General features: G+C 36.2%; 3 protein-coding genes and 1 long non-coding RNA gene across 7 annotated transcripts; 1 reads left to right on the forward strand and 3 right to left on the reverse strand.

Moving 5' to 3' along the window:
• Window positions 1-2,765: 2,765 nt before the first annotated feature.
• Window positions 2,766-3,191, reverse strand: LOC121253561 (auxin response factor 18-like). Its single transcript, XM_041153562.1, has one exon. The coding sequence runs from the start codon at window positions 3,189-3,191 to the stop codon at window positions 2,766-2,768; it is 426 nt and encodes a 141-aa protein (XP_041009496.1).
• Window positions 3,192-5,165: 1,974 nt separating this feature from the next.
• Window positions 5,166-8,920, forward strand: LOC121252860 (cytochrome P450 734A1-like). The gene is made up of 5 exons (XM_041152689.1): window positions 5,166-5,495; window positions 6,344-6,567; window positions 6,650-6,894; window positions 7,198-7,594; window positions 8,090-8,920. The coding sequence occupies exons 1-5, from the start codon at window positions 5,213-5,215 to the stop codon at window positions 8,552-8,554; spliced, it is 1,614 nt and encodes a 537-aa protein (XP_041008623.1). The 5' UTR covers window positions 5,166-5,212; the 3' UTR covers window positions 8,555-8,920.
• A 9,126-nt stretch (window positions 8,921-18,046) lies between these two features.
• LOC121252795 lies at window positions 18,047-19,735 on the reverse strand. The gene is made up of 2 exons (XR_005938282.1): window positions 18,942-19,735; window positions 18,047-18,414 (listed from the first exon to the last, which is right to left on the reverse strand). It is a non-coding gene; the product is annotated as an uncharacterized LOC121252795 (long non-coding RNA).
• Window positions 19,736-19,804: 69 nt separating this feature from the next.
• Window positions 19,805-23,708, reverse strand: LOC121252794. 4 transcript variants are annotated; one of them, XM_041152613.1, is made up of 4 exons: window positions 23,417-23,708; window positions 22,100-22,520; window positions 21,068-21,738; window positions 19,805-20,157 (listed from the first exon to the last, which is right to left on the reverse strand). In XM_041152613.1, exons 2-4 carry the CDS (start codon window positions 22,499-22,501, stop codon window positions 20,076-20,078), a joined length of 1,155 nt encoding a protein of 384 aa, XP_041008547.1. In that variant the 5' UTR covers window positions 22,502-22,520; window positions 23,417-23,708; the 3' UTR covers window positions 19,805-20,075. The 4 variants fall into 4 exon arrangements, with proteins under 4 accessions (XP_041008547.1, XP_041008546.1, XP_041008545.1 ...); XM_041152612.1 differs by adding an exon at window positions 22,819-22,908 and having other exon boundaries at window positions 19,805-21,738; window positions 23,417-23,704; XM_041152611.1 differs by having other exon boundaries at window positions 19,805-21,738; window positions 22,100-22,543; window positions 23,417-23,703.
• Between the last annotated feature and the right edge of the window lie 3,202 nt (window positions 23,709-26,910).

The raw sequence follows: 26,910 nt of genomic DNA on the forward strand, positions 1-26,910 counted from the left end.
TATATATATATATAACTAATTAGTGACTCACAAATAATTTTAAAAAATCAATTTTATTGGAAATTTAAAAACTATGCGATTAAATTAAACTACGAAATATAGGAGATGAATTCAAAGAAATTTTACAAACTGATGTGGTTAAATATGATCATACGTTAAATCGTCATTACAATAAAAAGACCAATACTGTACAGAATAAAACACATCAACTTGTGAATCTTATTTTGCCATATCTCTTTGTGGACCAAACTCATTTTAGAATTAATAATTGATCATCCCTTAATTTGGAGACTATAGTACAAATTATTTTTTCCTAACATATAAATTATTAGCTCGTGTAAAATGAATTATTCCAATATTCACTGTCTGCATCCTCTAACATCCTCTACCTAATTTCTTGTCAACGTACGATATATGTTTCACTAGTTTTTCGAATAATCCATTATTAATATGGCTAGCAGCTCCTAGCTGTAGGTACGTACGTACGTATATCAAATTAATTCCATGCCAATTAGATCCTGCAATTCATTCTCTTATAAATTCCCATGATCTTTCATTGATATAGATCATATGATCTGTTTCTTTTTTTTTTTTTTCTTTTTTTTTTTAGATGATATAGTCAACTTGTACATTTTTGCCCTCATGCATTATGATAGCATTTTTAAATGGATTTAATATCTTTGGTCAAAGAAAAATTAATTAATTGTAAATTTTCGTAACGATATATATACCATCTTTTATACATATATATATATGTATTCAGATCTTTATCTATAGATGTTAGGGATTAAATTGACTGGGTCAAACCCTTTGGAAACCTATCGCTAAGGTAAGAGATAAACTTAAGAGATAAGGCAGGAAAAAGATAAGGCAAATAAGTTAGTTTAGACTCATAAAAGGAAAAAATATGATCACAAGTTAAGTTAGACTCTATCACTCCAAGGAAATAACTTCTATATAAGGAACTGCTCCCCCACAACTTGGGAGGACTCTGTAGAGGTTCTTTACAGGCTCTCTTCATGCACTTTTCACCAACTCTCTTGAGACTAAATTTTTTCATTGTATATATTGAGCGATATGTTACTCCATGAGACATTGTAAAATCATCATCTGATATGGTATTGGATTTTGCCCCTAACAACTCGTGAACGTAGGCTTTATGCTAAATCACGTAAATTCCTTGTCTTCCTTAATTTATTTACTTATATTCGCTTATTTATTATTTATGTTATGGATGAACGCGATGAATACCGTATCGAAGCTCGAATCACCAATAGGGGTCGGGGATGACTCTTTCTTCCTTAGTCACTTATTTATTATTTACATCAATTTCTCAAAATTTTATACTTAATTAGTACCGAATCATGAATTTTGTAGGTATGAACACATGAGATAATATATATATATATATATGTATATATATAGAAGGGGAGACAAAACTTGATAAATTTTCATTAATCATCTTAAACATCATATTCTTTGGTTGGTACGTATGAAGACATATTAATTATATTTAGAAACAAATTATTAAAACAGAACTGTTACGTACAATCGAGGTGGGGAACTGCGGGGGAATCAGCATGCCACATCAGTCTATTTCTTTAAAAAAATAAAAGAAGTAAATGGACTCAAACAGCACGACGACCTGAATTGAGGAGAAAAAGTAGAGATTTTTGGTCACAGGGACATCTTCATGGAGGACAGAAAGTAGAGATTTGGGTCTCTGGGTCGTCTTCGTGGAAGGAGAAAAAGCAAGGCTTCAGATCTAACCCACTCTATGCTTGTCGACGACATTACTCTAACCCACTAGAAAAGCAGTTCGTCTTCATGGGTCGTTGAAGTGGAGCTTCAGATCTAACTCACTCTGTACTTTTTTTTTTTTTTTGTGAGATTAAGCAAGAGCATAAAAGAATTTATTTGTCTTTGAATTTTTATAACCTGGCCATTAGTGGCTTCTAATTTCCTAATGTCAACTCATGAGTGAGAATTTTTATAAACTGGCCGCCAAAGCTATGCTCTAATTCTACAAACCATGTTTGTAACTACGATGCTAATTGCCTCCTACTTCAGATTTAAGCTGCTCAAAGAAAAGGACCTGCACTACAACTTGCAAAGGAAGCCGCTCATTTTGAATTGCATGCAAGCAGGCTTTCGCTGACAACTTCCAGCAGTCCATCAACCTGCATATTCTCTTCCTCTCACTCTTACTGATCTCAGGGTGTTCCTTATGCAAATAGCATTTTAGATCTCAAAGGGAGAGTGGGGAAAATGGTGGGGAAGACGAAGAGGAAAGGATGGGGAAGACGAAGGGAAAAGAGAATTCGAGGGAAGACAAAGGGATATTCGGTGGACTAAATGCACCGTTTTGACCAGTTGAATGAAACGGTGACGTTTTAATTTGTCCACATCAGCCACAGTTCCCCAACGATTCCCCTTCCCGGTTGACTCCAGAATTTTTCTTATTAAAATATACATGATGACAAGCTCATACGAGCTCCCAGCAGCAACTTGCATGCATGTTGCCCTGCAATCATTTATTCTTTTTCTTTTTCTTAATTCGAAGTCAAATTACTCCCTTTTTCTAATCAATTCTGCTAGGTACAATCGGTAGATATAGTTGCCGCACAGTCGGCTGATGTAAACTGCTGAAGTGGAGCTGCTGTTAATTAAAAAAAAGCAAAAGAAAAACAGAGTGCGCATTTCGGATTGCCCTATTTTACTTCTCCGCTTCTCATCTTCTTCCGCTGAGTGCTTCTCATCTTCAGCTAGAGAGTTCTAGCCATGAAAAGATTGTCTAAAGGGGGATCCGCCAAGTAATCCAGCCGTGGAAAGATCGTCTCTGCGCAGTACCGTGGAACAGATAAACCCCCGCCATTGTTTGCATTCAATTGAGTCAGCGTCGTTGCAAAGAAGGCCGGTTTTTCTTGCCCTTCAGACCCATTAATCCCTCCAATCCCATCATCTTCAAAGTCCGGCTCATTGGCATTCATCAGAACTAGTCTCATCTTGGCGAAAACCTCATCGGTCTTAGGATTGGCCATGTATTTCACAGCACAAACTCTGCAGGAAATAAACGGCACAACCTCGGGCAGCTCCGAAAATCGACATTTTCGTAGGCATTTGCACCTGAGGGAAGTAGAAGACCTTGGCGTTGACTGAGGGCATTTGCACCATTCCACAGGCGCAGTCATGCCATACTTGAGGATCTAAGCACTTTTCTACCTCCTTTAACTTCTCCTTTAAATCCATAAATGTAATCATTCCAGTTAAGAAATTTTGTACCAATTTGCAGTTAATTCACTGATTTTCGAGCTTGTGCAACTCTAAGCTTTACTCTCTCACTCTCTACTTCAATTTGGGCATATTTCAAACTCACCATATAAGAGATAACATTTTTCTTCCGTTCCTCAAGTTCTGTTAGTTGCTTTTCCAACTGGACCTCTTGTTCATCCATTTTCTGTCGAGAGGATGCCAGAGATTTCTGAGAAGAAACCAACTCGGACCTCATGTCAACAAGAAATTTTTTTACTCTTCTGAAATCCTCAAGAGTTTAATATGTTTCCCTTGCATGTTTGGATGCTTTTTCTGTCACTTTATTTAGTTCTTCCTGGGCTAATAACCACTCTATTGACCTCTTCTCCAAATTGGCCTCTGCAGCTTTTAGCTTCTCCTCTTCAAGTTTCTTTAGGGTCGAGGAAACTTCTAGTTCTTCTTCTTTCTCCCTGATAGCTTCCCAGAGTCCCTGAAGCTCATATTCTTGTTTCTGTATGACTTCATTGACTTCATTTAAGAGTTGGGCAGTGGCAACCTCCTCGTCTCTCTCCTTGAGTTGAAGCTTTAGATCTTCTATCTGCATGGCTTGAGATGGAAACTAAGAGAGGGAGGGAGAGAGGGACAAAACGGTGCGTTTGGTTTTTTTTTTCCAAGTCAGCCTGCACTTACCCAGCGCTTACACGAGGCGACTGAATGTAGAGTTTTTCTTTTCCATTTGAGGCCGGTGAGTTTGACATTTGTAAGTTAATTAATAGGCCGGCCATGCATGCCGTCATGCATTTGTTTAAAAATAAAAATCACCTAATTATATGATCAACAATATTATTTTTAAAAAATTGAAAATATGTAACAACTTAAAACAATATTAAAGTAAAATTTTAAAAACAAATTAAAAAAGAAAAATCTTAAAAAACTAAACTTATTAACATATACAAATAATACAATGGGCAGGGTGTTCTTCCTGGCCTCTGGTTGCCTAGCCACCCTCTAGGTGGTCTGGATCAGAATGGACTCACGTTATACTCTTATCTCACTTTGTAAATACGACATTAGCTTTCCATTATGTTAGTCATGTATATGTGAGTGTGTGAATTGTGTATATATATGAATACTTGTCCCAAATTATTTGAGTGAGGCTTTTGAGTGAGGATCATCTATTATTTGTAAAAATTTCAAGCTCAAATGTTGATGGGCAATGTCGTGACCTCGTCACAGTGGAAATGAAGACTTAGGACTAGTTTGGATAGTGAGATGAGATGAGATAGTTTTAGATGAGTTGAATAAAATATTGTTAAAATATTATTTTTTTAATATTATTTTTGTTTTGAGATTTGAAAAAGTTGAATTATTTGTTATATTTTGTGCGAAAATCTGAAAAAGTTGTAATGATTAGATGAGATTGTTTCTCTATCCAAACAAACCTTATAGTGTATAGCAATTTCCAAATTTTAATAGAAAGACTAGAATGATTTTAAGGCAAAGCTAGCATAAGGAGTACCAATTTAGCATCTAACCCATGTAAATGATCATTATTACTTTTTACAGTGTGATTTGCATTTATAACTAAGCAGAGAAAAGAGAAAACAGGTATTAAACCTAATTTTAAAGGTCATGAAGATCAAAACTTAATATGTATGCAATTAACTTCATTACATGCATTATTTTTTATTTAAAAATATGAAGGTTAATCTTTAATAATGTATATTGCGCAATTTTACATGTAGTGTACCGAGCATTGAAGGCAGATCAATACTATACAAAAAGTTACATATGCATGCATGCATACATACATACATACATACATACATATATATATATATATATATATATATATATATATATATAAGAAGCAATTAAGCTGGCAGCTGTGCTTGTAAATATATACAGACGATCAGAATCTGCTCTCTTGCTTTACAGAATTCAACCTGAAATAGATAATATGAAGGATCAGCTGATCTCGTTTTGGCTTAAGCTTCTTGTCATATGTTTCGTGTTCCTAGTGTTTCTGCGAAAGGCCGTTGTATTGCTTTGGTGGAGACCCAGAAAAATTGAAGAGCATTTCTCCAGGCAAGGGATCAGAGGACCTCCTTACCGTTTCTTCATTGGAAATGTCAAAGAACTGGGGGTAATGATGTTGAATGCTTCCTCTCAGCCCATGCCTTTTTCTCACAACATACTCCCCAGAGTCCTCTCTTTCTACCATCACTGGAAAAGAATCTATGGTACTAATGATCTTTTTCTCTTCTTTTTGTAATCGTTGAAACTCCCTCTGCTGCCTCCCTCCCTCACACAAAAACACACGCAAAACCAGTTATTCTTTTTACTTTTGTTTCTAACATGTTAGGGTTTATTAATAATGGATGATGATATTTTTTTTCTATGTAAATAGTTTGGATACATTTATAGAGTATTATAATGGTGGTTTCTGAGTGATCTTCTCTTCGTCAGCTTGCTAATCGTCGTAGTTCTGGGCGTTCCCTTCAGTTACGATCGTCATGTTTCGATCTTTAGCCGGCCGGTTTCAGTTAGGGTACTTAAATTTTTTAACTTTTCTGGCTTTTCTTGAGTTTAGATGCTTGATGTTGAAGCTCATAGTTTAGATGGCCATCTTTCTACGAGAAATTCAAAAAAGCTTTATGTAGTAAATTTTCTATGTCTATGACTTTTCCCATTCCAGGAAAAAAAAAAACAATGAAACTACTGAGTCCTCAGTTAAAATGTTGTGGTTGACCCCTTAAATGTTGTTTTTCCATTTACTAGCTAGATTCTCAATCTTCTCTTGTCCTTTTTCGTTTGTCTTATAGGCGTGTTGAATTTTTACTATGAAGTCGGATGTTTGGTAGTTACTATACTTTAGCTGTCTTCTTCCTATTCTCATTTTCCTTTTGCATCTCTCTCTCTCTCTCTCTCTCTCTCAGATTGTCATTCCTCTTTTCCTCATGTCCGTTTTAGCTAGACCTCATATATACTTACACCCCAATGTTTTCCCCTTACGTGTCCTGGTCTCTATCTAGTTTTTCTTTACATTTATTACCATAAGATTTATGGGTCGATCGTGCATTAATTACAGGTGCAACATTTCTTGTGTGGTTCGGACCCACAGTTCGACTCACCATATCCGACCCAAACCTGATCAAGGATATCTTCACCTCCAACTCAGGCTTGTATGAGAAGATTGAGGCTCACCCACTCGTTAAACAGCTCGAAGGTGATGGCCTCCTTAACCTCAAGGGACCAAAATGGGCTCACCACAGAAAAATCATCACTCCTACCTTCCATATGGAAAACCTCAAAGTAAGTTAATTCAAATATTAGACTTACCCTATTAATGACTGCTTGCCATCATTCATTTATTGCATGTTCTGTACATGTTTAGCTGTTGATTCCAGAGTTGGCAAAGAGCATGGTGGATATGTTGGACAAATGGGTAGCAATGTCAGACTCATATGGCGAGGTTGAAATTGAAGTTTCAGAGTGGTTCCAAACACTGGCAGAAGATGTCATCACCAGAACAGCATTTGGCTGCAGCTATGAAGATGGAAAGGCCATTTTCCGACTTCAAGCTCAACAAATGGAGCTTGTTGCTGATGTTTATAAAAAAGTCTTCATCCCTGGCTACAGGTCAAACTCTCTCTCTCTCTCTCTCTCTCTCTCTCTCTCTCTCTCTAATCGATTAGATCAATCGAGTTTCTGGGTATTATTAGTACTACGCATTTACGTGTGCTTTGTCACTCAATATCATGTCCTTGTGATCAGGTGGACGTCACCGGTAATAAGTACTAAAAGTTTGTTTAGAATTAATTGACTTTAATGAAACCTGGGTTCTGGTTCGAGTATATCCTATTCCAAAGCCGAAACTCGAATGACCAGTCCTAACCATCGTAATAAATTTGACCTTTCCTTTTGCTTTTTGTTATTTTTCAGATTCCTACCCACAAAGAGAAACATAACTTCTTGGAAGTTGGATAAGGAGATCAAGAAATCAGTGATGAAGCTTATTGAAAGGAGGAAATATAAGAATTATAATTCACATGATGGAGATTTATTAATGCAGGAGAAAACTCCAAAGGATCTGCTGGGGCTGATGATTCAGGCATCAGAGTCTTGCCCCTCATCACGTATAATTACTGTCCATGACATTGTGGAAGAAATCAAGGGCTTTTTCTTTGCCGGCAAACAGACCACATCAAATTTTCTGACGTGGACTACGGTTCTTCTGGCTATGCACCCACACTGGCAGGTACAGGCACGTGAGGAGGTTCTGAGGGTGTGTGGGACACGTGATGTCCCCAACAAAGATGATGTTGTCAAGCTCAAGATGGTAAGCAAGATATACATGATTAGTAAATATGTTAATTATATTACTATTTTCATGTATTAGTAGTTATATAGTAACGACAAAGAAACATGTTTTTGACTCTTAATTCGCACATGTTAATTTCTTTCGTGGGAAAGACCACACTGCCCCCTTTTGGTTTTAATATTGTACGTTGCTCCAATATTAATGGTGGGAACATATAGTGGCAGTTTTGTCTTTTCGAATGAGCGCTGAGGATGTTGGTTCTAAGGGCATATATTTGATTTGATTTATACATATACATATATATATATATTATACATAAATATAAATAGTACTACATGTACTTACAGTTTTATTTACAAGATCCATTCTGTTAGTTTTTTTTTAAAGTTTAAATTTTAAATTTTAAATTTTATAATTTTCAACATATCAATAACTAACATATAGATAAATAAGTTTTTTATAAATTTTTTTTAAATACATTTCACATTTTTCTACATGTATGTATATGTGCAGCTGAGCATGATCTTGAACGAGTCCCTCCGATTGTACCCTCCAGCAATTGCAACAATCAGACGTGCCAAAGCTGACGTGGATCTGGGGGGCTACAAGGTGCCATGTGGGACCGAGATTTTGGTTCCAATCTTAGCCGTTCATCACGATCAAGCCGTGTGGGGCAACGACGCTAATGAATTCAACCCGGGTCGATTCTCTGATGGAGGCGGGGCCTCGCGCGCAGCTAAGCATCCAACGGCGTTCATTCCATTTGGGCATGGAGTCCGGATGTGCATCGGACAGAACTTAGCAATGTTGCAGACCAAATTAGCAGTCTCCATCATATTGCAACGCTTCTCCTTTAGGTTGGCCCCAACCTATAGGCACGCACCGACGGTCTTGATGATCCTTTGCCCACAATACGGTGCACCCGTTCGTTTCCAATCTCTGCCCCATTCTGTGGGGCCCAAAAATCAAGGGTCTTAATATATATATATATATGATGCTCATGTGTTGAGTGACCAAAGTACCCATGTATAATAATTCCCTTGCTTATTAATTATAAGGTGCTAATTAATTAATTAATTTGAAATATTAATAATTCTTGGGATTTCTATATATAGGAACTAAGAGACATGATATGAGTCATGAATTGTTTTGCTAGCTCTTGAATATTCAAGCATGCATGCATTAATTAGTAGATGCATGGCTAACAATTCTAGCTAAGTACTCTTTCTCATGTATTGTATATTTTACACAATTTAAACTCATTTTGTATTATTATGAATTTTAATTGGTTGAATATATGTAATGCCAGTCAAGTTATATTACAGATCATCCTCTCTTCAAGCACTGATTTTTTATTGTACGACTTGGATCTGCTCTGTGTTTCATGTCATGCAGATCATGATGGTTCTATTTAAGCAATAAAAAATGGAAGATTTTTTTTTCTTTTATTTATGAATACCAATTAAATCATTTATTACACACTGTAATTCCTTTTTTTTTTTTTTGTGAACTATTGCAACACCTATATATATATATATATATATATATATATATATATATATATATATATATATAATGAAGTCGTTTGTTTGGACCCTTCACACCTCTATGGAACCTCTGACATTTTGAATATATCAATTACTATAATAAAAAAACAAGTGAAAAGGTATCTGTCCTTAGTGAAGAAGATGATATATAATAATAGCATTTGTGATCTTTCATATGGAATTGATCTAATTATGGTTGGTTACCTTGTGACACACGAAAACAAACAAAACGGGGAACCTTTGGCATTTTTTTTCCTTCTAATCAAGTATATTATAAATAAGTAAAAATACAAAAGTTTAAGGTAGATCCTGTCTACTATCAATGTACAAGAAGTAATTTGGAATTTTATCTAAGGGTAGGCTTCCAAAAAACATGGTTGGTAGCTACTCATTGCGCCACTGAGTGCACACATCGATTTTGAAATCGATGTATTTTAACAAATTTTCAGTCTTGATGATGTTGGGAGATGTGATGAATGTTCTCAATGATAGTTGAGATATTCTAGAAATGAGTGGAATCCGGGCACTACAAGAAATATAGGCTATTGCGGCGATTTACTGTTTGTCGGAAATAATTTTGCCACATTAAGTCATTATTTTCAACGATTTGAGGTCAACACAGCCTCCAAATCGCATATTTTTAGTTTTACTTTTTGCAGCGATTTTAACAACATTTGTGGCTTACAAAAATTGCCGAGAATAATATTTTAACTTTTGCAGCGCTTTTAAGCACAATTATGGCGTTAAAAAGTGCCTAAATTCGCCGAAAAGTTTGTATGCATAAACCTTTTTTTTTCAGCGATTATAAAATCACTAGTACTATTCTTTTCTGGCAAAATATGTTCGTTGCAAAAGAACTTAAAAGGATACCATATTATTAGTGGCGAACTACATTCACCGAAAGACAAAATTTGTGGCGATATGAATCGCTAGAAAAAGTATTAACTACGACGACTTTTGAACACGTTGGGAAAAAGGATACTATTTGCGGTGTTATTTTGTTTATTTGTGACAGCAGAAAATCGCTGCAAATAGTTTTTCCCAACGAATTTAGGCAGAATTCCGAGTCTTATTTGCAGCGATTTTTCACAGTATTAGCAGCGAAAAAAATCGCTGCAAATAATATTTTTTCCGACGATTTTTTTAGATCGATGCATTGACTTATATTTTAGTAAACAATTGCGACTAACGTCCGGCGCAGTACAAATCACTGGAAAAAAGCATTTGTAGTGATTTAGAGATTATTTACAGCCAATTTTAGTATCGGAAAAGGCCATATTTACAGCCAATTTTAGTATTGGAAAAGGCCATATTTCTTGTAGTGGGGCTTTCAATAGATGTAATTACCGATTAGACATCCCCTTCTATTATCACTAGACTTTGAGTAGAAGTCATGTTGGATGCTAGCAGCGCTGCCATCGCTTTTGCAATTAAAGGGATAGTAGTCTATACATTTTCCGTTATTATTTCCAGAATGTCTCCACTGTGGTTTCTTCATATTGCTGAAACTACTGAGAATTGATCACGTACTGTTGCATAAAAAGAGAAGCTTTGATATATAATTTGGAGGAGGAGGTTTCTATTCTTCTTCTTTATTGTGTTGACTTAGTTTTTCTTTCCAAACTTCTTTATAATCTTCATAGATGTGTTTGAGCTGGAAATTTGCCTCTTCAAGTGATAAAGAGGTGTGATTGTGGACGATGTCATTTCTCTTTCTCCAAATAAAATCTAGCATTATAACCGCAAATAGTTGGAAGTGGTGTGTTTCCTCTTTTCGAAGTCCCAATTCTTTTTTCTGGATAAATGTTCATTCTAATCTATTCTGATATAGAATCAATTGGCAAACTTACAACGTTTAGGGGCCAACTGCTCTGTTGCCAGATAATTTGGATGATAGGACATTCTACAAGGAGATGCATTAGAGTTTCTTTCTCCCGGTGCAGAGTGGACATTCTTTATATTCTTGATGGGGAATGAATTCACCAATCCGTGATTTAATAGGAAGAATATTCCAAAGTAGTTTCCAAATCAGTAGTTTATGGCAATCATGGATTTTACGGCACTACATTGGCTTGAATAGTGATATTAAGGGATTATGTTGGGCTGTCACTTGGCCTAGCGTTGTTTCCTGATAAGCTGTTTTGATTGAGCATTTTCCAGTATGGCTTAGTGCCCAAACAACTTTATCCTACTCATATGATCTTGTTGAGAGTGTGATTTTTTGTATTTCGAATATACTTTCATGATCAAAGAGATTTTGTATTTTTGGAACATCCCAAATATGAGGATTACTTTTTATGAGATCTAAAACTGTAAGAATCGGAAGATCTAGGGCCATACCTTAGATTTGTTGTGGTTTGAAATTATTCAATGAAGGAACCCACGAATTTGACCAGATATTTACTGATTCTCCACTATAAATTTGGTAGCAGCGACCATTGTTGAGCAAGTCTTTTGTTTTGAGTATTCCCTTTCACATGTAAGAATCAAATGCCTTCTGTGTTGCCTCCTAGAATGTTGTGTTCTTTAGGTATTTAGCAGTTAGGATTGAGTGCCACAAACCATTTCTAGGTCCACTTAATTCTCATCATGTTTTTGCTAGCATTGTTTCCCTCAATTTGATACCCAGGCCACCTTCTTTTTCAGTAGACAGATAGTTTCCAGGATTTTAGTATCAAATTATGAATTTTGTCTTTTGGGAATCCCTACCAAAGTTTTTGAAGGTTGTATCAAGTGTTTTACATATTGATTTTGGCAGCTGGAATGAGCTCATATGATATGTTGGTATCATACTTACTATAGATTTGATTAGCATGGTTTTCCTTGCCTGGACTAGTAGCTTTGACTTCCAACCTTTTAATTTTTTTCCCACTTTGATTAGCATTTCAATGTAGTTTTCCTTTTTACTTCTGTTAAACGAGGTGGGTAAGCCCATATATTTCATTCCAGTTGATGCTGCTTTATAAGGCAACCATTGGGAAATAGATGTTTTTGTTGGTAGACTTGTATTCCTGGTAATAAACATTGAAGATTTGCTTAGATTTATCTTGTCCTGACTAACTTTGATATTTTGCTAGACACTCTAAAATGTTTTGAGCCTTTTTTTATGTTGCCTTTCAAATATAATTGTATTGTCTACAAACAAGTGTGACACTGTTGGACTGTTTCTGCTAATTTGTACCCCTTCCAGTTTTTGTTAAGGTTCGGCCTTTAATAAGATTCTAGATAGAGTTTCTGTGACCAGTATAAAAAGAAAGGGTAATATTGGGTCACCTTGCCTGATTCCTTTCTAAGATTTGAAGAAATCTCTTGGTGAATCATTGATGAGGATGGAAAATGACACTATTGTTATGCACTCCTTTATCAAATTTATTCATTTTTTATTGAATCCTAGATTTTTCATCACTACAAAAAAAATTCTCATTCCACCTAATCGAAAGCCTTTCCCATGTCTAGCTTAATTGTTATCAAACTTTTTTTCCCTGTTTTCCTTTTAAGATGGTGGAAAAGCTCATGAGCTATGATAGTATTTTTCTTAATGTTTCTACCTGGGACAAAGGTTGTCTGGAGTGGAGAGATGATTTTTGGGAGTAAGCTTTTGAGATGGTTGACCATGATTTTGGTTATAATCTTGTAGCTGACATTTGTAAAACTGATAGGACAATATTGTCTTGGACTATTTGGACTTGACGTCTTTGGGATAAAAGCAATGTTGATATGATTAATCTGCTTTAAAAGCTGCCCACTGCTAAAGAAATTTCGCATTGCCAGTATGACTTCTTTCTTAATGATACTCCAGTAGTGCTTGTAGAAGAGGATTATCATTCCATCAGGCCCTGGAGTTTTGTTGTTGGAAATCTGTTTTAGAGTTTCTAATATTTTCTTTTCTTCTGGTATAGAAATTAGATATTCATTCTCTATGTCTGAGATTTGTTTATCAAAGAGATTATCCAAATGATCCGGACCAAGTGGGTTTGAAGAGGAATAGATAGTGCTAAAATGATTACTAAAAGCAGATTCTATAACAAGAGAGTCTATTGACCAATTACCTGGTCCCAATTTGATTGATTCAATAGCATTCATTCTTCTTCGGATAGTTACTGTCAAGTGATAAAATTTGGTGTTGAGATCCGTTGAAGTAAGCCAAGTGAGTTTGGATTTTTGTCTCCATAATTTTCTTCATATTCTCTTTGCTTGTGAAGTCTGTGTTATAAAAATCTTTCATTTTCTTGACTGGAGGGAGTCATAAGATTTTCTTGTACCTCAAGAAAATCTGAAGTATATTGTGGTTGATTTGCCCAAAATGACTTTTGTTCCAAAATTTGAGTGCTTCTTTGGTTGACTTGATTTTCTTACATAGAATGTAGGATGGATTGCTCAGATGAGGTTTACTCCATGCTTCACTTATTATTTGGTGGCTTAAAGGCTCACGGGTCTAGAATTCTTCAAACTTGAATGAAGGGGCTTGGCGAATATTAGCTGTGGTATTCAACAAGATTGAATGATGATTTGATGTTGATGATGCTAGGTGTTGTAATGTAGCATCTGAAAAAAATAGTCTCCATTCTTGGTTTGCAATAGCACGTTCTAATCTTTGTCTTATGAGTGCATTACCCTATTTGTTATTAGCCCATGTGAACTTTGGGCTTATATAACCAATGTCGATCAGGCCATTTTTGTCCATGAGGGCTTTGAGGCCCTTATTTGGATTATAAGAGATAGGTCTCCATTTATATTTTTCAGACTGATTAATGAGGTCATTGAAGTCTCCCATACAAACCCAAAGCCCCGAAAAAGCTTGATATAGAGAATTTAAGTGGCTCCAGAAGTTAGTTTTGTTATTCCATTGGGCTGATACATACACATAAGTAAGTAACCATGGTTAGTGTAAAGGATCAGAGTAGACTAAAACTGAAATTGCATTGATATTAGGAAATATAACTCAGATATAGTTTTTTTAGCCCTTAAATTTCTTATTGCTTTGGGATGGGTTAGTCTCTTGCAATTCCATGCTATTGTCTTCACATGGCTTGTAGAGGCATTTTTAAGCTTGTCTCACTAACTTATTTGGATTTGCCTTGGGAATGTGAGGGTGGTCTGCTGTAGGGATTGTATTTTGATTTTCCTTTTAATTTTTTCTCCTTGCCCAAAGAGGTTGAATGCTTTCTAGAAGAGCTAAAGTCATTGAAGATTCATTTGCTTGTAGTTCTGGAGCAGTACACTCATTTGAATCTTTTTTCTCCACTTTGATGAGGCGTTGAGATTTTCTTTTTGGAGATTCAGCAAGCTCAACATTCTGTTTCTTTTTAGAAGGGAGGATTATTGGAGTTGATTGATGGTCTTGTGTAATGTGTGTAGTAGTGATCTCTTTAGGATTGATTTCACTATCAGTATACTGTGGAGCTTGTATGAGATTAGTAGATATTTTTGTTGCCAATTCCATTTGCTTGGGATTGATTTCACGCTGGAGACTTAAGTATTCAATTAGTTGAATATTCATCTGAGGTTGAGGCAGTTCCTTATCACATGCAATTACTGGACTAAAGGCTAAAATCACGAAAGAGTCACCTGGATCATAAGAAGCTAAGGGGTTGTACACCTTGGCCAATAACGAGCTGTAACTTGCTGTGGGCTTAAAGGGTTGGTCAGCCTTATTAAAAACTTGAGATGGTGACAAGAAAACAGGCCTTTTAGAGTAGATGTCTTGGGGGTCCATAAACAATAGCATTGTCTCTATTTGTGCGTGTTCAACTAGATGGGCCTGATGAAGCCCAAGCTCGTCTTTTTTCTACTGAGATTTATAGCTTTGCATTGCCGAGTAGATTTGTTTCCATTGAGACTTCCATGGTGGGTGCTTTCTCGTTGACTCGATGGTTGAGATGAAGCTTTGAGATTCTTGCATCTGAGGGTTAAATTCTCCTACTGATTTTGCCTCTGGATTTGAAGACAAAATGGATATTTTGCTGCTGTTTGAATTAAAGTTGCAGGACTCCGTGGTTGGCTCAACATTAACTTTTGTTGGTGAGAGAATTAATGAATTTTGATCACTATAGCTGTACAGTGTTTGAGAATTTGCTGGTGTTGTTTTCATGGAAATTTTGTCAGGCTTTTAGGAGCTCAATGGAGATGGAAGAAATTGCCTTAACTCCAGTTTGTTGGTAGAGATTTTCTCAAAATGACCACTAGTAAGATTATTCTGGCCTCTCAGAGTGATTTCATATTGTTTACTCGAAAAGCTTGCTTGTTTTCCTTTATTGTAATTCTCAATGGGTGATGCCGAAGAATTAAGATTTTCTCTGTGCTCTGTTTCTTCATACTACCGACTATCTATTTGGTGAAATGCTTGAGCACTATCAGGATTGCTATTGTATTCTGCTCTGATCTAAGGGCCATATTTAAGCCTTGTTAGGGGTGAACTTAGATAACCACATAAAATTTGGGAATGACCAAGTCTTCCACATGCATAGCAAAAGTCTGATAATTTTTCATACTTGATAGCTACTCATATTTCTCGATTTCCGAGCCTTGGCATCATGAACCCTTGTTGAAGAGGTTTTGTAATGTCTAGCTCAACTTTGATTCTTATGAATTTTCTGAAAGCTAATCCATAGAGAGGGTCTTCTTCCAGCTTAATCAAAGTACAAAGTGTCATTGTAGAGAGTTATAAAGTCTAGAGGTAAACCATGGATTTGCACATTGAAAGTTGCATGATTTAAACTAATTTCATGAAGAGTTGCACCCGAACGCCAAGGTTCCAGAATAGGCAAATGCCCTTTAAAGTTCCATGGTTCTTGATTAAGAACTTTGAACTTATCTTGGAAGGATCTAAAGGTGAATATAAACTTGTTTATATCCATGTCTTCAATGAGAAAATTTTGGATTAAGTTCCAAGAGGTTTTAATACTAGAATGAATTGCATATTTGTTCAGAGTTATATGTGCTACTAACCTTCATATCAGGATTGTATCTGAATTGGCTTTTGCTGCTTCTGAAGCATGTTGAAGGTTAAGATCATGCCATGATAAAGCTTCCGTTTGTGTGATTAGAGAGTCCATATCCATATGGAACTGAGGCTGTAACTGAAGTGGTTGATGATTGAAGTGATGTTGAGAAGGGATTGATCAAGATGATGAGGGCAAAAGATTAGAACTCCTTCTGTGTTTTAGAGAAAAATATGCGTGAAACTAAGCAACAATAAGTGCAGAAATTGTTTCCCACCTCCTAGATAGAGAAACTCTGACTTCTCTTTAGCCAGTGTGCGTGTTTAAAACTGTCACTTAACCTTTGGCATATTAGTACATCAATTACTATTGAAAAAAAAAAAGAAAGAGAAAAAACAAGTGAATTAGGTCTCAGCTTTAGTGCTGAAGAAGAAGAAGAAGAAGAAGATGATGATGATGATACAAAAGGAACTTGTGCCTTGTGCGCATTGACCCTATTACTAATACATCAAACAATTAAAGGCACTTGTCTTTCATATGGCCTTGACCGCCTTTGACGTTATTAAACATATCAATAACTATATATATATATATATATATATATATATATATATATATATATTAAAAATAAGACAAGTGAATAGGCATCCATAGTGGCACTTGCCTTTCACATGGCATTGACCCAATTGCTCCAAGTTCCCCCCATCACGTCAGCCATTAGAAAAAAAGAGTAATTTATTCATCACACATTAAGGGGGCAAACTTAGGAGCACATTTGGGGGGCAACTTAGCATTTTGTATTAAAAATATAAAAAATATATTCAAAACAAAAGGCATCCAAAAATATAAAAAGAGGAAGACTGAAATTTAAGGTTGACTCTACTTTTGTGTTTGTGTTTTTTAATTATTTTTATGTTTTTAATAAATCACGTGACACCACGTTAAGAGGGTCATCTGAGCAGTAAATTTTAGATGGACAAGTAGCATTATTCAAATACAAAATGCGGCCTTTTTTTTTTTCTCTGTTTTGCAATGGTTTTTTTTTTAATTTTTTTTAATTTTTTAATTTTTTTCAAATGATGGAACAATGGAGGGATGTCATTTCTAAAACAACTGGATTGCCATTATTATTTTTCTTTTAATTTATCAAACAATTTCATGGTAATATATATTAAGGACCTACATTTCTCTTTATCTTCATAATTTTGTATCTTTTATAACACATTCGTATCAAGTCGTAATGATTAGATCCATGACTTCTATCTCTCTTTGTAGATTGACTTTACTTGACATATTTAGTATTAAATTAACAAATTCAAAAATATATCATCTTTATATATTGGACCGTCACATTTAATCATTTAAACTTCAATAAACACTCTCTCACCCTCTCTTCCATGTACATTAATTTGATAAATCATGTCCTTTGTTTTTCTGTTAGACTCGGATTTTTTTAAAAACCCACAAAATAAAACAGAAAAAGACAAGGTGAACCAGCCACCCATTAATGTTGTAAATGTAGAAAAATTATATTCACCATTCTCTTAATTTCTATCCCCTCATTATCCCATTACATGGCATTTAATGATTAGATAATAAGTAATAAACGATAAATAGTTTTGCTATAATGGAGGAAAATGTAAGGATGGTGACGAAAAGGATGGTATATAAATAGCACTTCTGTAAAATGTATGGAGTTCTTTCTCGTTGGTTTGGTTACACAAAATAAACTATTTCATCTCATATAATCATTACAATTTTTTTAAATTACCACATAAAATATAATAAACAATTCAATTTTTTCAAATTTCAAAACAAAAATAATATTATAATAATATTTTATTCAACTTTTAACAAAACTTATTATCTTATCTCATCTCTTTTGAACTGCATGACCAAACGAGGCGTATGCCATAAGTCTTAACTTTTTTTTTAGTTAATAAAACGAAGACGACCAGGTCCAGTAGTAAGTGAAGGGAACAGAAGGATTGAATTGTTGGATACAACATTCATTGCCCAAAATACTTTAATCAAGAACCAACTTGTATGACTACTGGCATACACTCTCAAACCATTTACATAACCAATCCCATCTGAACATACCAATAAAATCATCTTTGTCTCTCATTGTATTCTCAAAAGTTTCTCTCAAATTACAAATACTGTATCTCGCTTGCAACCTCTTTTCGAACTGCGGCTTCACCAGTTTCTTTCAAATGGTGTCAGTCCATAGTCTAGTAGAGCTCCAGAATACAGGAAATTACACACAAAAAACATTCTCGGAGGGCAAAAGGTCTTTGATGAATGATGAAAACACCAATTACAGCTTTGTGATGACCTCTGTACTCCACTGCATCAGGAACCATAAAACACATCAGATCCGGCCTTCTAAAAACCAGTTTATATAATCTTTGAATTTCACAACAAAATATGTTTCTAGTAAGTTGAAACAAAATCATGATAAAGCCAGGTTTTTTTCTGAGGGTGTGTTACTTTTCATCAATTCTCAAGTCACTATGGCCAACCCAACTACCAAGTAAGCATTATATTTTCAATTTTGTATCCTCCTAACAGTAAGCAAACCTTTCCTATGATGGTTCTAGCATAACAGAAATTAATCCAGCTAACTATCGCGTATCAACCCAAAACTAAATAACAAATTCAAGAAAAACAAGCAGAACTACGGTGAAAGAAGGTCCATGTGCATGCTAGGTGTGGGAATCTGCAGTCACATATACCGGGAAGAAAGAAGTTGAGGACTACCAATACTCTCAGTCAGATCATGTGTATTTAAAATTATTCAGAAAGATGAAATAATTAGAAAGAGCTGAAGAAAGATAAGCCATCAAAGCAGTAAAGAAAACAGGACGTGGCTACCTTCTTCACCAGGGGAGTTTTCCAATTTTTTACTGAGCTGCACGTCAACAGATTTCACATGGAAACAACCCCAACATAAGAACCTGGATAAGGTCAGTGGATCATGTACCGTCCTTGTTTATCAGTTTATACAAAGAGCTTGAGGCTGACAACCTAGGCTACAATTTCAATTTATTAACAAAACTAGGGACAATGTAATTGAAATACTGCAAGTTGAAAAATTCCACATCAACGTGAGCATCAGTTGCCTGTTTAAGTGCAAACTTCAGGACTAATCATCAAGTACTATAATGAGGATTTACCTTTTGAATGAGTTTCTAGACCTAATAAGTAATATCAGTTTTGCCAAAACATGAAAATTATGGTCCATAAAAACACAGCTTAAAAGTTATGCCTCGTTATCTGGCAAAAGATAGTATAGCTTGCAAGCATTGCTAATGGCTTCTGAAATGGGGCCCAAAAGGTGCTCATATAATCAGGAAACACTAAGATGGATCTTAAAACTTGTCATTTTCCAATGATGTAATGACTACCAAGCATATCTTTGTATGTTTTTCACGAGTATCTGTGAATATGTTCTAGTAAAGCCACATAAATAGTGAGCAATAAGAGTTGCGATCAAGAACATCAATGTGTGATTGGATAAGGTAATATTATCACGACAATTGAAGTCCTCATTGAATCTCCCAAACAGATAAGGCTATAACCTTATTAATTTGAAATTCCAAGCTCCATAATAGCTTCTGTGTTCCTTTTTAAAAATTCAGTGTATGCACAAGTGTCCCAATTCCTAGTGTGACACCCAAATTTTAGCAGGACTGTCAAACCAGGCTTCAGAAATTTCAAGTATGAGACTCGGGTGTAAAAAGTAGGAAACTTTCATGTGATCAACTCACAGCATATCATGAATAAAGCACACATAAGCAGACAAACAATGTTATCTACAACAAACTGAAGCAAAGACTTGAAATAAAACCGTCAAGCATCCACATATCAGGTCATCCTGTGGCAGCCACAAGATTCTGGTCTCACATCCTTCAGCAGCACTGATATCTAAGGCACACATGTGGCCTGAAATGGAAGAGTCCAGTGACTGCAGAATATAATGAAATCAACTGTTCATCATCAGATGCCCTAATAGACCGAGATAGGTGGCAAACCCCAACATCCTCCTCGGAAATTTGGAAGTGAGGTGCACAAGCCTCCTACATCAGCCCTGGAAAATGTACGGGAAGCATCAATAACATCCCCAAATGTAATTTTTCACACTGCCAAGTGCCAGCAGTACAGAGATAATTGAATTCAAAAGATCAATCCCACCACACATGGATATAAAACTAGAAAGCGAGGAATGGCTCTGTCTACGCAGGGAACCATGAAAGAAAACAATATATTAACTCCTTCATATTGAAGAACAGGGAGAGATAAAATGACACAAAGTGTGCGAAAGTCATTAGCATAATGTTCAGAGACTTTTAGTCAAAAAATAAGATCCTAATATCACAAAAGTTCAATTGTCAGCAGTAAATTTCACAGTAAAGCAGAAATCTGATCTGGCATAGCTCTTAGTAATAGTAGTATACAATCCTCACTATCTGACAATAGCTGGCAACTTTTATGGTGTACTTCTATTGTAACATAAAAGATACTAAACATAACAGTAACAATATGTAAAGTAGTACAAGACCCCAGAACAAAAAACAAGACAATAATTGATGCACAAGGATGAGCTTAGAAACATTCATTGCTTGGCATGGTTTGTAGTAGATACACTTCAAACTAGACAACAATTTATTGTAAATTGTAAAACCAAAAAAAACAAAAAAAGGGAAACGTCTCATCTTGCTTGTTACAATGTAGCGAGGCCATAAAAGAAAACGTTTATCAGATCCTACAGCTAGAGGATAAAATAAAGAATGAACTGAAAGAAAACATTTCCCAGATTTTCCTGTCATCTAACACGAATGCAGGTATCAGAAACCAAGTTTCTTAGCTCCATCAAATGTTCATCATTGGATATATGGAGTGAAATACGAAGATTTGTCACCATTTCTTCCTGTTCCCAACTTAAAGGTCCTGATGCATGCAGTGCCTCTATGGTGCAACGGTAAGCATGCAATTCTAACCTATGTATTTCAGCTGCTAGTTCCTCTTTTGTAGTAAGGAGAGAATTTCCTTCCTCATATCCCCACCGAAAAAAAGATTCAGCATCGCTAGAATGGCCATCATCATCCTTAATATGACCTGTAGAAACATTATGAGGCAACTTATAGGAACTGCTGCTAGTGATGCTACAGCTACCAACAGAGCATGAAACACCACTAGCAAAATTAGATTCTAAGTTTGCAAATGAACACCCAAAAGTGCCGGTTGATTTCCTCCTTTCTACGTCTACTTCAGAAATCCCAGTTGTTCTGTTGTTAGAGGACGCATTGATGAAGTTTTCACCCAGCATCCCTCTCGGGAAAGCAATGGCATCTACCTGCATAGGCAATGTGGACGAATTGGCAGCTTCCACTCTGTGACGCCTGCCTTCTTTCTCTATTGCTCTGAATTTCAGGGCAACTCCTGTACATAACTCAGCTTGAGAATGGCAATAGGCTGACCCTCTCTTCAAAGTTTTAGAAGAAACATCATGGGATTCCTGGAAAGTCACTCTGTTCTTAACAGGAACACAGTCTTCTTTTACACGTACATTCATCCTTGTGTTTGAATTCTCAACTCGGGAGCTTAAGTTTAGCTTGCACTTCAGAATTTGATTTTTATCACGTTTCGCATCTTCAAAATTGCCAGAACCCTGCATGCAAAAGCAAAATAAACACAAAGTTCACCTTATTAAATATACCATTTTGGTCCACATTCATCTGTAATAGCGATTACAAGGCAACAAATATACTTCAATAGCCCTAAATGACTTTTCAATTTCATACATTCAGCATGAAAAACCTAGATCAACTTCAGGTCACTCTTTATGAGACTTAAAAATTATTAATCTACTTCTGGTACATATTAGTAGATGCTACTGTGCAAAAGCACAAATTCAACCGAGCAATACAACTACAAGGAAACACTTGAGAAATACTCCAAAAAGTTGCACACATCGTACTAGATATTTTAAAGAAGCACTTACAGAGTAAAATAGATGAATGTGGAATTACCTTTCCGATCACAACCCATTTGTCATCTTGCCAAGACTGTCTCACCCGAACATCAAGCTTGAAGACTTCAAATTTCAGAGAGGATCCAAGTAACCTGACCAAAAAGTAATTATCCCCCAAAACCTGGGAAACAGTTGCCATTTTCCAAGAAAAATTGTCAAACACCTCCACAACATCGCCAGCAACCCAGTTCTCAGAAACTTCAAGTGGAGGAGGACAAGGCCTAACGGACTTCCTGGAGACCCTTTCCACAACTGTCCCACCATGGGCAGCCTTGTACCCATCATATCTAACTGTGTAGTTGTGGCCATTACCACAGATGATCTCAGCACAACGCCAGGAGCCTGAAGGCAACTCTTCCTTGCTTAATACTTCAACTTTACTCCCTTTCTTGATCCTCATAATTGATTATATTATTACACTGCAAATTCCAGTGCAGAACAACTGTTGTCAATGATACAAGGAATGTAAGAAACTAGGCAGAACCAAGATTAATCCATTTAAATTCTGAATAACAAATGAAATACAAATATCTGTAAACATGCCATAGGAAAGAGTATACAAAAAAAAAAAAAAAAAAAAACAATCACAGAAAAAGAATGTTTACCAACAAATTATCAACTTAATATTTCTTCGTTTTTTAATCTGCAGTTGATTTCTCATATTTGTGGCAATATATTACCTAAAATTCAAAACATCGATAATTTTCTTCTGCCTACCTTTTCTCAACGCCAAACAGGGCATCAAGCACAAATACCATCATCCAACGGGTCCAGTCCAACTGGAAAGGGAGGCAAGCCAAATCCTAACTTTAAAAATAACAAATACAAAATAATAGAGATCAACAAACACACATACACGCCCACTCAGAATATAATCAGTGTGTATGTGTATGTGCGCGCGCGGGCGAGCCAGAAAATGTTATCTTTGGCAGCTCAGAGAATGCAAGGGAAATTAGGATATCAAATATCAGGATTCTCATAATCATAATACCACTGAACTAAGCTTAATACGAATTCTGCTTCAATTTTTTTTTCCAAGAGAATCATCTAACGTAAATAGTAAATACAAAAGGCAAAATAATGTTAACAGAAGAATAAAAAGATAAAAAGAAGAGGATTTCCTATTCTTTCCTCAATTTTCTCGAACTAACAGAGGGTCAATCAAATTGGACTCAAAATTCAAAATCAGAACTACCCAGAAACACAACAATTATTCACACCCAAAATGAAAAGATTAGATTTTTAAACCATAAGCAAAAGTCCAGAAAAGCCCAAATTACATAAATTGGAAAACAGACTTGAGATATATACTGACCTTTTTGATTCTCAGAGCCCCTTTGCTGATCACACAAATGTTTCACTTTATCTGTGATTATTGTTGACGTTGCACAAGCTTTTTATTGCTCATTGCTAATGGGTATTTTATTTTTATTTAATTTTCCAAAAATTAAATAATTAAAAAGAGGAAAATTAGGATAATAAACAACGAATAAGTTATGTTTTGTTTTCTAGCCGAGTTGCCAACTGCCCGAGAATAGCTTGTCGTGCTTGGCAAAAGAAAAGAAAAAAAAAAAAAAGGCCTGTCGTGGACCGTGGTGAGTATTCAACTGTTTCGTTTTTATTGGTTAGCTTCCGTGAGTGCCATAGGCAGTCGCGCACCTTCAATTTTTACAGCGGCATAACATTCTGTTGAGGATCTGAACAATTTTACTTGTACATTGGTATTGTTCATATCTTAAGATTAAAAAATTTTAAATTTTAAATTTTAAATTTTAAATTTTAAGTTTATCATGTAAAACAGTTTATGTCATCTCAACATTAGTCATGTCACAGATAAAGCTTATAACGTGAGTCATAAAAAATAAATTATTTGGTCTATTCCGTCAACGGTATTGCATCAAATTTACACCTAGAGCAGAACAAGTAATTAACAATATTATTTTTATTAGAGTGATGTTTACTTTTTTTCTTTTTCTTTTTTTTAATGAAAAATAAATTTCATTCATTAATGAAAGCGAAGTTACATGTGTGACCTAATACATATAAGAAAAATCTTAGATTACAAGTTAATTACTCACGATTGGGGCTCCACCAATACACAAATTCATTTGTGACTGGTATGGCCTAAACTTCTATAACTCTCTACAAATAAACCGTCTGAAAGACCATTCTCTGTCTAAAATATAGATTTCAAACTTCACCATCCAGTAGAGGAAAAGACTTTTACTCAATGGACAAAATGTCCAAGTGACTATTTTTTTTTTACTTAAAAAGGAAATAATAATAAATATAAAGATAGATGTGAAAATGATGAATTACAACTGTAAATCCGAATTTTCAGTTTGAAGGAAAATAAAGTACAAGAAACAAAAAGATTGTGGTAGCTCGTGAGGGACGCACCACGCTAGGAGTGTGGCGGCCAATCGAGTCTGAAGAAACCTGTGGCGCCCCCAATCTCCCTTATAAAAATACACAGGGATCGAGACGCCAGGATGGTGACAACACGGTCACGCATCCCAACGAAGTGCCAGTGTGTGTACATGCAACAGTGTTCAAATAACATAACGCAGCGGATAGTCAACTAAGTACCAGAATTTAATTACAATCAAACATCAGTAAATATTTAAATAGCAGTTATACAGTCATCCATAAAAATATTTTACAATAGTTTAAAGCTACAAACGAGTGATCCCAGATCACTCCTCAGGCGGAGCCGTCTCCTCAGGCTCGCCCTCCTCCTCCTCATCAGCATCAAAATCTGCGACACCACAAAATGGTCTCGCAGGTAAGTATAACCCAAACAACAATGTAATACAAAATGCATTAAATGCAACTAACATGCATGCACATGAAAACATGCATGTTTCCACAAAACAACATTTTTCCCAAAAATGATAAATTTCCAACACACACCAAAATCCCATTTTGGTCCAAATTATTCGTAAAACATTTTCCCAGAAAATGATTTACCCAAAAATCAACTCGCACTATTTTCCCAGAAAATAGTGCATTAATCCCAAATGCACCATGCATTATTTCCATATGCACCATGGTCTCCCCTATGGACCATCCGCACGTCCTGGCTTCGCAGCGGTGCTCAGTTCCGCGCCCAGCGCGTACGTAGCCAAGCACTCACACTACGCAACGAGCGATGCCCAGTTCCGCACCCAGCGCGTACGTGGCCAGACATCCTCTAGTCCACGCCAGCAGAAGGACCACGGAGTCGGCACGAGACCATCTCGTCCGAACCCATTGTCGCCCGGCGACAATCCAGGAGACGTTACTCAGTATATTCCGCTCCCGAGTAACCAGAGGAGCTCCACCGAGTTAATGCCCCATCTCGGCTTGGGGTCGTGATACACACGCACCAAAAATATTAACACATAAAATCATAGCTTTTCAAAGCACATGAACATGAATGCAATACACGAAAACCCAGTTTTCTTTTACAAACATGATCATGCATGAAATGATGAAATGCACATGTACCAACACAATATCCAAACCAACAAATCCAAACAACCCATCAACAACAAATATCCAATCAACCAAATCAACCAAATAACTCCAATCACAAATCCATCCGACCCCCGAACTCCTCGGACTCAATCCGGCATGCCAAAAACACAGTGAAATGGGTTAGTGCAAAAATACATTTAAATTACGAAAATTCTTTGGAGAAATACTTACAGTGCAATATAATAATTTTCCGAGGATCGCGAAGTTGAAAAAGGCGACGTTTGAGCAACACCACAGTGTAAAATACACTGTGGCCGTGGGTCACAATTACCAACTTTTCAACGAGGACAAACGAAGACCCAAGATTGATAGGGTAGGGCCTAGGGAGGTCGGTGAAGCTAGTGGTGGTGGTGGTTTGCCGTGGGTGGCGGCGCAAGGGGTGGTTTTAGGCCAAAAATGTGTAAATCGGAGATGGACTTGGTGGGGCTTCACCGGTGACGGATCGGAGCTGGGGTTGGGTCCAATGGGTTGCCAAGAGGCCGGGGATGAAGTGGTAGGAAGATGGTGGCCGGAGGTGGCGCGACGGCGGCGCAATGGAGGAAAATGTGCCGCGGCGTCGTGGGTTTCGTGGGCTTCGTGGAGGCTAACGGCGGCACGAACGGCGGTGATACTGGTGGGGTAGGACGGCCGGCGGCTGGGGAGTCTAATGGGCTGGGCGGTGACGACCACCGCCGGCGGACGGCGGCGCTGGGAGTGGACAAGGGAAACGGGCGGAGGAGAGGAGAGAGAGAGATCGCGCGGGAGAAATAAATCCGAAGGAAAAATAAGAAGAAAAAGAAAAAAAGAGGAAAAGAAAAGGAGAGGAAAGAAAAAGAGGGAAAAAGAAATGAGGTCCAATCCTCATAACTTGGGTCACAAAAATGATCCAACGGAAACGATTTTAAAACCACAAGTTAAATAAAATAATTTAAACGTAATGGTAAAGTCAAATTGAAATAATTAAATCCCACGGTAATTAATTTAAATATTAAAAGCAATTTAAATGCATAATAATAAATAAATATTTGGAAAGCACACAAAAATAATTTTCACCAAATAAAAATCATAGAAATAAACTCACTAAAATTCAACCAATTTTAAAATAAGAGAAATTATTTTAATTACATAAAAATAATTCCTTCAGTAAAAATACACTAAAATACGGGGTGTTACATCCTCCCCTCCTTAAAAAAAATTTCGTCCACGAAATTGGCAAGGTCAAATATTGCACCAAGACAAGATCAAGATTCAACCAAGAGAATACTTAGAACATACCGTCAAAATCAATCAAACAAGTATGGATATTGCTCC

Source organism: Juglans microcarpa x Juglans regia, chromosome 2S, assembly GCF_004785595.1.
Source record: "Juglans microcarpa x Juglans regia isolate MS1-56 chromosome 2S, Jm3101_v1.0, whole genome shotgun sequence".
Lineage (NCBI taxonomy): Eukaryota > Viridiplantae > Streptophyta > Magnoliopsida > Fagales > Juglandaceae > Juglans > Juglans microcarpa x Juglans regia.